This window comes from Neomonachus schauinslandi, chromosome 10, assembly GCF_002201575.2.
Source record: "Neomonachus schauinslandi chromosome 10, ASM220157v2, whole genome shotgun sequence".
NCBI classification, from domain to species: Eukaryota; Metazoa; Chordata; class Mammalia; order Carnivora; family Phocidae; genus Neomonachus; species Neomonachus schauinslandi.
This window is the reverse complement of record NC_058412.1, coordinates 83258216-83270949: the sequence shown is the minus strand read 5'-3', so window position 1 is coordinate 83270949 and position 12734 is coordinate 83258216. Positions and strand designations below refer to the sequence as shown.

General features: G+C 45.3%; 1 protein-coding gene across 1 annotated transcript in view; it reads left to right on the top strand.

Moving 5' to 3' along the window:
* Window positions 1-526: 526 nt before the first annotated feature.
* The window catches only part of TGFBRAP1 (transforming growth factor beta receptor associated protein 1), a 42358-nt gene continuing 30150 nt past the window's right edge, over window positions 527-12734 (top strand). The window contains exons 1-2 of the mRNA XM_021680280.2: window positions 527-1229; window positions 10870-11064. Coding sequence (XP_021535955.1) covers window positions 542-1229; window positions 10870-11064 — 883 coding nt within the window. The 5' untranslated portion in view covers window positions 527-541. The remainder of the gene's footprint in view (window positions 1230-10869; window positions 11065-12734) is intronic.

Sequence of the window (12734 nt, the reverse complement as noted above, 5' to 3'; positions counted from 1 at the left end):
CAAATTTGGTGCTGGGAAGAACGCAGTGTTCAAGCTGTGGCCCCTGCCTCAGTGTTTCTGACAAGATCTGAGGGGCAGGATTTAACCCCCTGCGGCAGTTGTGTCCCACTGTTCTCTTAAATGCCAGAGACGCTCAGGGGATGATCGGTGAGGATCATTTTTGCCTTTCCCCAAATGTTTCTATTATGTTGTCTCTGGGTGGATATGTGGGCTTGTCTTCTGCGTCCCCGTACATCTCCCAAGAACAACATGAGGAAGCTCCGTATACATCTCGGCGCTGTTGAGAATGGGCAGGATGGCCTTCATCAAAAGCCCACGCGTGTGCTCTCCTGCTGGGGTCTCCCATTTGCCTGGTGGAAGGAGACCCAGAGGGAGAGCTTTTCTTCCTGGTACTGTTTCTGAACAGCGTCGGATGGTGTCCTTTCCCCGAAATCGTGACTGGGGAACGAGGTGTATTCGTGGCGACCTGACATGGTTCTGCTTGTTGTTCATTGCCCTGACTTAACTTCTCTGTCCCTCTCCCCGCAGAGCAGCGGCAGACATGATGAGCACCAAGGCCTTCACCTTGGTCTCTGCCGTGGGCTGGGAGCTGCTAGCAGGCGACAAGGAGCGTGTGCACGTAGAATGCGTGGAGTGCTGCGGGAAGAACCTCTACGTGGGCACCAGGGACTGCGTCGTTCACCACTTCCTGCTGGAGGAGCGGGCGCTGCCCACCGGGACGGCCACCTTCTCTGCCGCCAAGCAGCTGCACCGACACCTGGGCTTCCGGAAGCCAGTGAATGAGCTGCGAGCGGCCTCGGCCCTCAACAGGCTGCTGGTGCTCTGTGACAACTCCATCACCCTGGTCAACATGATGAGCCTGGAGCCCGTCCCCTCGGGGGCGCGCATCAAAGGGGCCGCGGCGCTGGCCTTGAACGAGAACCCTGTGAACGGAGACCCGTTCTGCGTGGAAGTCTGCATCATCTCGGTCAAGCGCAGGACCATCCAGCTGTTCCTGGTATACGAGGACCGGGTTCAGATCGTCAGGGAGGTGTCAACGCCGGAGCAGCCCCTGGCCGTGGCCGTGGACGGCGACTTCCTGTGCTTGGCTCTGACCACACAGTACATCATCCTGAACTACAACACGGGCTTCTCCCAGGACCTGTTTCCTTACTGCAGCGAGGAGAAGCGCCCCATTGTCAAGAGGATCGGGAGACAGGAGTTCCTCCTGGCAGGTCCCGGAGGACTGGGTGAGCCTCCACCAACCTCCGCCTCCCATCTGTCCATTCCCTTTGCCTTCCCTCCGTGAATCCATGCCCAGATCCGGAAGGGAGAATTTAGCTGTGAAGATAGATACTCGTGAAGAGTATTCGCCAACACCGAGGATGTGTGGCAAGATGTAAACAGAATGCAGAACCAGTGTGTGCTAACGTTCCCTTAGATGGTCCAGTGAATGTAGGGTCAGTGGAACAAAAATAGGCCAGTCATAAAGGAAAGCCAGCTTTATTCCGTGCTAAAGAGGAGCCTCGAGATGGCTCTGTGGAGAAAATTCCTTTAAGTAAATAACTACAAAATAAAAATCCGTAAGACTTCCTTGTAAGATGTTCTCACGTGTGGGTGGATTTGTCAGTTGGTTGTTTTTACTCTTTGTTATGAAAAGGAGTGGAGCTCACTTAGGCATATTTTCAAGTGTGGAGACTTCAGCGGTCCGTCCATTATTTATTTAATTGACTGCAGTTTCATCCCACCACACTGTCTTGTCTCTAGCCCCCTGAAAGGGCTTTGGCTCTGTCGTACGGCCTTGTGAATTCCCTGTGCTGCCTTCTTGAAATTAAGACTCCGAGCTGTTCATGGCGTGGGTGACTTGTACTTTCTTTCAGTCGTGGATGGCTCACTTTAGGGTTCGTGTGTGTCTGTGACACACAGTGCATGCTGGGGAGGGTGAGCCTACCTCACCACCGGTATTTGTTAACCATAGTCTGTGTGTAGGCATCTCATCGCAGAGTGAGGGGTACAAACATATTTTCCACTAATAACAAAAGTTGAGGTCATGAACTCTAGTTAGTGAACACTTACTGATTTTTACTTTTTAAAATCATTTTTGTTTTCCAGAGCAATTTTGGGCTCACAGCACAATTGAACAGGAAGTACAGAGTTCCCATATACCCACTACCCCCAAACACGCACATCCTCCTGCACTATCCACATCCCCCCCGACAGAGTGGTACGTTTATGAAAATGGATGTATCTACAGGAATACGTTGTAATCTCCCGAAGTCTGTAGTTTACATCAGGGTTCACTCTTGGAGTTGTACATTCTTTGGGTTTGGACAAATGTATAATGACATGGATCCATCATTATGGTACCATAGAGAGTGTGTTCACTGCCTTCAAAATTCTCGGTCCCCTACACCCCCAACCTCTGGCAACCGCTCATCTTTCCGGAGCGTCATGTAGTTGAAATCATACAGTATGTTAGCTTTTCACATTGGTGTCTTTCACTTAGTAATATGCCTTTAAGTTTCACCCGTGTCTCTTCATGGCTCGATAGCTCTGATTTTTACTTTCTGGACAAAAATTCTTTACCCCAACCATGTTTTTCTTTAACAGAAATTCCCGGTTTTAATAAAGATTGGTATTATGGAAAATACAGAGAGAGTAAAGAGAACATTATAATGACATCAGATGTACTCAGCTCCAGCTGTTATGAATTCCCTGCCAATGGTTTGATTTATATACCTAACCATTTCCCCCGCTCGATTAGTACAGCATCGTGAGCACCATAGCACTTCTCTTATAAACCGTTCAGTATGTAGTTCTAAGTTCCTTAAAAAAAAGAATGGAAGAAAAAGATGAAAACCCCAATACTATTGCATACCTAAAAAAAATTTAACAGTAATTCCTTAATATCACCAAATATCAAGGCATGCCATATTTCTCCTATTATCACACATAAACAGAGAGACATGTAAATACCTATCTACATAAATTTATGTTTAAGGATATGTATATTTTTCAGTTTTAATCATCCCACATGAGGCGTGTACATTGCAATTGATTGATCTGTTAAGTTTCTCTGGGTCTGTAAGTTCTCTTAAGGTTCCTTCTCCTTCTCTTTTTATTTTCCCCTAACTTTTTGTTGAAGAGGTTGGATCATTTCACCTGTAGCATCCCACAGTCTGAATTTTGATGATTTTTATCCCCTTATATTGTTTACTATGTCAGGTTGACCTTCGTGTTTCCTGCCAACTGATAATTAGGATGCCAGCTCTTATCAGATTCAAGTGTGGGGTGTGTTTTTTGTTTTTTTTGGGGTTTTTTGCTTGTTTGGGGGAGAGGCAAGACTTCCTCGTCGGCGGTGGAGGACTTCTGTCAGGGTTGTGTAATTTCTTTTTCTCTCTCTGTGATGTCAGGAGCTATTGATGAGTGGTGCGTAGAGCCTTTAAATCATGGTGGGCTGCCAAATGGCAGCGTTCTGTTTCTGTCCCTTCCTCCCTCATAACTGGACTACTTCAGTGAAGAGAAACTTACTGTATTTGGCTGCCCCCAGGTCCATTGTCTGAGAAAGGCAGCATGGGACAGTTCTCAATAAGGTGATCCCTTCTGTCTCCGGAAGCGACTTTTTAAAAGATACCATGATGCATCATGGATTCAAACACATATGGTGCGTTCCCATCTATTTGTGCTTGGGGGGGCAGGGGTTGTCCAGCTTGACTGCCACACCCCTTTCACATGACCCTAGAACTTGGACAGCTTCCTCGCCTTCTGGTGTGGAAAGTGTTCCAGGTTCATTTTGTGCCTTTCCTGCCCTAGATCTGGTTTCAGCCATTTCTCCAAGGACCCCTGATGTTTAGAGACCACGGGCTGGGTGCTAGAGCTGCTTGTTGCGCATTGTGTTCAGGACTCTTCGGTGGACAGTTGGGAAGGATGTGTTTCTGTAAAGGTAAAATCCATTGTGAGAACATACTGATAGAACCAATTCACGGCTGCAGGGCATTGACCTCATCTGTCTTTATGTTCCTGTCTGCCTTAAACCACACCCAGAGTCTTAGTAAACCACTGCCCGACGTAATTGTTCCTTTGACTAATCCTGCAGTATGCAGAACAACAATACTGACACCCGTGTTCCCACAATGCAATGACTGAAAATAGTTTGATTGTTTATGGTTCTTTTTGTCTTGAGGGTAGGGTGTACATAAAACCCATCAGGAATGTATGGTCACATTACTGTGTTTTTTAAAGTCACTTGGAAGAGTCCCCCTCTGTTTTGTTATGCCACCACCTGGATATACAGTTAATTTGTCTTATTTTACTTTTGATTTTTAGGAATTGCTTTATTTCATTTTATATTTTTACTACATAAATATGTACAAGGTTCCAAGTCAGGTGGGCTACAGCAAGGTATTCTCAGAGAGCTGATAGCCTGTCGTCTTCACTTATTTTCTTCTTCCCCCTTAGGCAACCTTTATTTTTATGGTATTTTTATGGTTTATCCTTTCATTTTTTAATAAAAAATATAAATAATATGTAAATATTTGTATCTCTTTTTCAGCGCCTTTTTTTTTTTTTACTTAACAATGTATTATGGAGACCCCTTTGTAATATAATTCAGAGATATGCCTCATTTCATAGCTGCATGCTACTCCGTCGTGTGGAGGTACCATGGTTTTTTTAAAAAATCAGCCCTATTGGTGGGCATGTGCGTTTTTTCCAGTTTTACGGTTTTACTAGGGACTTATTTTTTTGTATTTTCCTGGTGGATCTATGGAAAAGCCTTTTATAGGTGGGCTTGTTGAGTCAAAGTACAAATGCATGTGAGTTTTGGTAGGTATTGCCATATTCCTTTGATAAAGATTGTACATTTTCTGTTCTCCCCAGCAACATATGACAATGCCTGTTCCCTGTGTTGTCGAACTTCCGTGTTGTCCGCAATCCCGTACATGAGAAGTGGTATCTCAGCATAGCTAATTGCATTTCTCCTGTGATGAGCAAGAGGGAACATTTTTTAAAAAGATTTATTTATTTATTTCGGGGGTGGGGGGAGGGGCAGAAGGAGAGGGAGAGAGAGTCTTTTTTTGGGGGGGGGGAGTCTTAAGCAGACTCCTCTTGGAGCCCGACGTGGGGCTCGATCTCACGACCCTGAGATCATGACTTGAGCCAAAACCAAGAGTTGGATGCTTAACTGACTACGCCACACAGGCGCCCCAAGAGTGAACATTTTTTCATACATTTAGGAGCCATTTGCATTTCTTTTGATAGGATTATCTGTTCTTTTCTCTTGCCATTTCTTTTAGTGTTCTCTATGTGTTTGAGATACCAACTTGTTGCCTGGTGTAGGTTTCAAATATTTGTTTCCAGTTTTTACCATGCAAAAGCTTTTCTTCAACACTGCTATATAATCAGATGTATTAACCTTTTTACTTTATTGTGTCTTGATTTTGAGTCATAATTAGGTGAGAATTCTACCATTGAACCACCCGTGCACGTGATTTCAAGTCATAATTAGGGACGCTTCCCTCTCTTCTGGTTATAGACAAATTCACCCATGTTTTCTGCTGGTACTTTTATGGCTTCATTTTTCACTTTTTATAGTGCAGGGTATAAGGAACGGATTTGGTTTATCCTTTTCTCTATGGCTGTCCATTATCCCAATCAACCGACTGCAGAGCCCACCTTCTGTGACTGATGTAGGCGGCTGCCTTTAACACACACCGAATTCCCTTATGCCATTGGGTCTATCTCTGGATTTTCTGTTCTGTTCTGTCAGTGTGTTTGCCTGCTTATGAGCCAGTACCTTACTGTTTTGGCTTTATAGGGAAAACATTTGACTCCAATACCACTTGTAAGCTCTCTTATACATTACCTATATACAGGTTCTGTATGCAGCATAGCAATCACCAGCTTTATTACATGGCTTCAGAATTAAGTTCAAATATGGGCGCCTGGGTGGCTCAGTTGGTTAAGCGTCTGCCTTCAGCTCAGGTTGTGATCCTGGGGTCCTGGGATCGAGCCCCCCTACCCCATGTCGCTCAGCGGGGAGTCTGCTTCTCCTTCTGCCCCTATCCCTCCCCCTACTCGTGCTCTCTCTCTCTTTCTATCCCCCCTCAAATAAATAAATAAAATCTTTATTAAAAAAAGAATTAGGTTCAAATAAATTGCTGTAATGAATGCAAATGCACCTTTAAACGTATGAAAGCTATATATTTGCATTTTGCTTTTGTTTCTCCCTGAAGATTATATGTGCTCACTCCTGTGTCGTCAGGAACCACTCTCAGCTTTTTGCCTTAGCTTAGATTTTCCTATTCTCAGCAATACTTTGTTGAAATTTTCATAATGTGATTGAGTCTTGTGACTTTAAACTCTGTCCTTTGATAATACTTCTTGAAAAATGCAGATAATTAAGCTCCTCCTGACTCCACATGGCGCCCTGGCCTCCTGGCCCTCTTCCCTCCTCCCTGCTCAGATAAGGGGACCTCTGATATTTAAAGGGTGCACAATTGAAAATAATGCTTTTTAAAGATGTACCATTTACACATTTGTTACATTTGCACATTAACAGCACTTGACTCTGACAATTCAGAAACAATAGAGTTTGTCACCTGCTCCGCAGGCGTATAATTAATTGGTGGGTGTTAATAACAGTACCTTCGTTCCTAAGTTGTTCTGTGGCCCTTCTACTGCCTGACCTGGGCCCATCAGCTGCCAGTTACTGCTTTGCCCTTTTATTCCAGTGTCATCTGCTTCTTGGGTGAATAGAAGCCTTTGTTCTTGACCTCTGGGTTCTGCCCATTTCATTACAAGCACATTCATGTCAGGGCCTCTGCATTGCACACCTCCTGGGCCAGGTGATACCCAGCCTTATGTAGGGAAATGCATTCCACCCAAATTTAATTCCAGGATGAGGCTGGACGACGTCTTACTGTCCATGTTCCCGGGAGAGTGTGCTATACGTGGTTATTTGACCCAAAATTTAGCAGCATCCTCGGGCTTACAGTTTACGATTGCCAGGCACCCAGGGGAGGGGCATGCAGGCGCCCGTGCCTTCGGGTTCTTTTCAGCTGGCTGGCTCTAAATGCACAGAAGAGTCAAGGTAGTGCTAACCGAATTTCTTCCTCCAAAGCTCAGTCCTCATTCCAGATTCTTAATGCTGCCCAAAGTTTTGCCCCTCGGTTTTTCTCGAGCAGTTTTTAATGCTATCTGAATACTTAGGCGATGCAGTTGGTAGGCTAGTTCCGATTGTAATTACGTCCTCTCTGTTATGGTAAAACGCCGGCAATGCCCAACCCGGGGCCTTCGGTCCCATGCATTGTCTCACCGCAGCGACAGAACCAGACTGCCCTCATTGTTCAGTCCTGCCTTCCAGCTCTGAGTCACCTTGGTGGAGTTTTCCGCGTTTTCATCGATTTCTTACCTACTTTGGAAAGAGATGAGAACGAAAAGCCCCCACCAGCCTCAGGCGCAGTCCTGGGTTGCACTCTGCGGAGACCATTCCTCTCGGGTCATCCTGTACTCCACGGTGGCCTTTGGTGTGCTCTGTGGAAGCGTGGTGTCCCCTTCAGGAAGCATGCTACTACCACCCCCTGAGAAAGCCTGTGACCTCCAGTTCCGGGAAATGCAAACACTGCCTCCCAACCAGCCCTGCATCCTAATCCCTGTTTCGTTTCAGACTCCGTGCAGTGCTGCCCAATCCTGAGGCTGGCAGCCGCATGGTGGCCCTCGACTCACCTTCTCTCGCTCCCACTGAGTCAGCGGCCAGGTTCCCCCATTCACCCCTGGAAGTGGCTGCTCCCCTCTGTTGTGCCCCAGTTCGGGCCTAGCCAAGGCCGCCTCCTTGGTGGCAGGCAGCTGGCTGGCCCTCCCCTGTGTGGCTCCTTGCACACAGCCTCCACACTTCCGCCCGACTGGCCTTCGAAAGCCCCCGTGACCTGTAACAAGTGCAGGCCACACTCCTCAGCCTGACTAGAGGCCGGTGCTGCCTGTTCCACCGCCAGCTTGACTTCCGAACAGGGTGTGCCCTGTTCCAGGGACACGCGCCCTCCCCACTGCTGCCCTCTGTGTGCGTCCTCTTCCCTGTGCAGGCTGGGGTCTGATCACTCAGCTCCGCCTGGACTTGACCTCCCTCAGCACTCCTTCTGCTGGCTTGGAAAGCATTTTACACCTTTCTATGCCCTGGTCGTTATCTCTTGTGTGGTCATTGTTTACATATTTCCCTTAACCCCTTCACCACCTGTGAACCCTTGAATCCATTGTCCGTCTCTTGGTAGTGAACTCCGTGCTCCACACAGCGAATGTTCAAACTGAAATCACTGCTCAACATGCTAAATTTATAGTAGTTCTTTTCTTCTGTACTCATTTAATAGAAGAGCCTTCTTTTCTGTTCGTGGTGCGTTCACCCAGAGCCACATCATCTTTTCATGTATTCTGCTCAATTTTACACTGTTACTAAAAATATCGCAGAGACCCCCCCCCTTATACTTATGAGTTGGCAATAGATTCAAAAGTAGAATCAACTAAAGAGGGTAAGTGTATATTCAGTTTGGGTAGATAATACCCAAATCATTCTCCAAAAGGTGTTTCCTTATACCATACCAATACTCGGTATTATCGGTCTATAACCTTTGCCAATTTGATGAGTAAAAGTTGTGTTTTTACTGTTTTTCATTTAAACTTGTGCCTTTGGTTATTGATGAATATGAGAGTCTTTTCATGAATTTATTAGCCATTTGCATTTTGTCTTTTGTGAATTACTAATTTATAGCCTCTCTTTCTGTACTGAGTTGTTAGTCTTTTTCCTAATGAGTTTTGGAGACTTTGAAGGGCCAAAGGGAATAGTCAAGATCAGAATGGTTTACATTAGGCAATTGTGACTCCTTAATAGAGGGGACACACACACACACACACTCAGCTTACTGTTTCGTCGTCTTTTTTTTTTTTTTTTAATTCAAGTTAGCTAACGTATAGTGTAGTTTGGTTTCAGGAGTAGAATTCAGTGATTCATCAGTTGCATATAACACCCAGTGCTCATCACAACACATGCCCTCCTTAATGCCCATCTCCCATCCAGCCCAACCCCTATCCACCTCCCCTCTGGCAACCCTCAATTTGAGAGTTCCAGTTGTTGCTACCACATGCTGAGAACCCATATGTAAAGTGTTAAGCAGGGCCTAACAGTGCTCTGAGCACAGTGTTGTTTGAGGGAGAGCCTCGCATGTGTTAGGTAAGAGCAGGGCATGTGCGCATGCGTGAGGTCCCACGTGATATCCAGTTTCAGGAACAGCCTAATTTAGAGGCTGTTGTAATTGATTAACTGCAGTATCTTTTAGTCTTTGTAACTATAGAAAATTTAGGTGGGTTGATGATTTCACAGGTTTAGGAATTTTGCTCGAATGATATAGTTGAGATATTTTACCTTGTTTTAATCTTGAAGTTCTCTGCATATCTCTGTGTCTCTCTCCCCGTTCTCCATCCTATACAGTAGAAACCAGTTGTTGCAATAGCAGCTGATGGTTTGCAGGCAACAGCATGCTGGGTTTTTTTGGGGGGGTGGGACATCAAGCAATTTTTTTAATTAACATATAATGTATTATTTGTTTCAGAGGTACAGGTCTGTGATTCAACAGTCTTACACAATTCACAGTGCTCACCATAGCACATACCCTCCCCAGTGTCTATCACCCAGCCACCCCATCCCTCCCACCCCCCTCCACTCCAGCAACCCTCAGTTTGTTTCCTGAGATTAAGAGTCTCTTATGGTTTGTCTCCCTCTCTGGTTTCATCTTGTTTATTTTTCCCTCCCTTCCCCTATGATCCTCTGTCTTGTTTCTCAAATTCCTCATATCAGTGAGATCATATGATAATTGTCTTTCTCTGATTGACTTATTTCGCTTAGCATAATACCCTCTAGTTCCATCCACATGGTTGCAAATGGCAAGATTTCATTTTTTTGATGGCTGCATAATATTCCATTGTGTATATATACCACATCTTCTTTATCCATTCATCTGTTGATGGACACCTAGGCTCTTTCCATAGTCTGGCTATTGTAGACATTGCTGCTATAAACATTGGGATGCACATGCCCCTTCAGATCACTACATATGTATATTTGGGGTAAATACCCAGTAGACAGCATGCTGTTTTTAAAGGTGTTTGACATGAACTAGTTTGAAAACTAAGTTACAATGGATTGACTTTGCAAATGTATTAATTTTGGTAAACCCCAATATCTGCGGACTATATATAGCTTGTTGAGAAATGGCTAGTTTGGTACTTTATGCACAAGACAGATAAACCGTCACTTGGTGTGGAAGTTATTGGCAAACACTCAACAGCAGTGTGTCTTGAAGTGCAAAATTGGTTCTGTCCTTGCATTAGAGGGTGCGTGTGTCCAATATTAGACTTCAGCTCTGAGCAGGGACAGTTCCTGATAGGACGCCTTGTGCAGTGCCTGGCACATAGTAGGAGCTCAGTAAATGTTTGAGGGGATGTATTCAATATTCATTCAACAAGGAAGGGCTGTAACTTAGAGACGCTAACCAGTTGAAGGATTGGATGTGAGAGAGAGCTTGCAAAGCTGCTTAAATTGCTGGGAAGTAACTTTTTCCGCACAGGTGAGGACGTGTGCTTTATAAACTTTCAGGGGGGTACATGTAAACTTTTTTTTAAGCTCATCTTTAATTGGAAGCAAATGAAAGGTACACATTCAGTGCAAGGTAGTTCTCTTCCTAATAAAGTCATGTAGGCTTCTTCACACCTGCAGCATATTATATTATCTTTACGATCTTGAAATATAAGGCAGGAGGGGATGGTATTCTGCACCCAGACACATCTACAGAAAGGAAAAATGCCACAGTTCTTTGGAGGTCCACCTGACTCTTCCTGTTTTTACAGGCATGTTTGCCACAGTTGCTGGTATATCTCAGCGAGCCCCCGTGCACTGGTCGGAGAATGTGATCGGGGCGGCCATTTGCTTCCCATATGTCATAGCGCTCGATGATGAATTCATCACGGTGCACAGCATGTTGGACCAGCAGCAAAAGCAGACCCTGCCCTTTAAGGAAGGCCACATTCTACAGGATTTTGAAGGTACTACTTTGCACAGAAATCTTAATGAAATTTATTTATCAACCCATTTGTGATATTTCTTCAGTAAACATTAGTAAGGGTCCATTCGAAGCTGGACCTCATGCTAAACTTTGAAGCTACACAGTTAATGGTTGCAGTTTTGGGACTCCAGGGGCTCCAAGGGTAAAGGGGAGATAGACATTTGGACAGATAGTTGTAGCGGTTGAAGATCTTGATAGGCATGAAACAAGGCCAATCAGGAGAGCAGAGGATGAAATATTTCCTGGAATTATCAGGGAGGGCTTCCTGAAGGAGATGGTATTTGAGCCAAACTTTTAAGGATGAGTAAGAGTCAGCCAAGCAGATTTGGTGTGAAAGGACCTCAGGTAGAGAGAAAGGTGCCTGCAGATCTGTGCAAGAGGGAGCCCTGGTCTTCAGGCCATGCAAGCAATTCAGGGTGACTATAGTATGTCATGCGTGAGGAGGGCTGGCCTGAGATGAGGCTGCAGCAGACCAGGGCTGTCAGGAGGGACTTCCCCTTGTGTGCAGCAGTGAGCCAGGCGAGGGATTTCTTTTACTTTTCCTAAATTTTATTATGAATATTTTCAAATGTACTGAAAAGTCGAAAGGAAAACAAAGTGAAGTACCATATACCATTCAGCTAGACTCAACACTTGTAAACATTTTACCAAGCCATTCAAAAGTAAGTAAAAGACATCATGACATTTAATCTGAAATACTTCAACACACATCTCCTAAGAATTAGAGCATTTTCCTACATAACTGCAAAGCCCTTTCGCCCCTTAGAAAATGAGCTGACCATGTTCAGATTTCCCCAGTTGTCCTAAGAAGGTCTTTTATGATATTTTCTTCAAACCGAGAACTGATCTAGATTTATACATTGCATTTGCCATTTAAGGATTTGAGCTCACCAAACATTGCCCTTCCTATTCTAGATGTGAGGGAGATAAACTTACTAAGACTCTCGGCCCCCACATTAAGGGTGTCACATTCCAGTCGGGGGCCCCGACACACACATCAGAAGAGCGTGTCTCATAACAATGTCACGGTGCTGCAGACAAGTGGTAGAGGTGGGCACAGTCTCTATGTGTCATGGGCACATAGAGACTGCCTGTGTAACCCCCCACCCCGCCCCCAATGCAAACAAGGGGAGGCTTCCCAGGAAAAGGGACACCCATGTAGAGAAAGGACAGAATCTCAGTATGAGAAAAATGACTTCGCTTATGATATAGAAGGCAGGTAATCTAGGCAAGAGAGCAGAGCAGGAAGACTAAAAGGAAAGATGAGGCCTTCTGTGACACCGGACAGTGGGGCTGCAGTGGAATGATGGGATCCCAGGAGAGAAGAGCAGGGGAGCCTGGAAGGCTTGGCTGATACTGAGTCATCCTTCAGACAGGAAGGAAAGATCATCCCATTGCTTTCTGCATACAGGTGATAGTTTGCTTAAAGAGTGTCTCCAGAAGGGAGCAGAACTCAAAACTTTGTAGCAGGAGCGTGCGTTGGAGTACAGCTCCAGTTCTGTGTACTGTCTGCACAGGGTCTCACAAGTACCACGAGGGTGATGGCCACGGGTCAGGTGAAGTCATGGGGCTACGGGGAAATGAATAAGGTCAGGCTGAGACTTGGGTGTTTGGATGGTAGGTGAGAATGAAGTATCTCATGGTTCATAA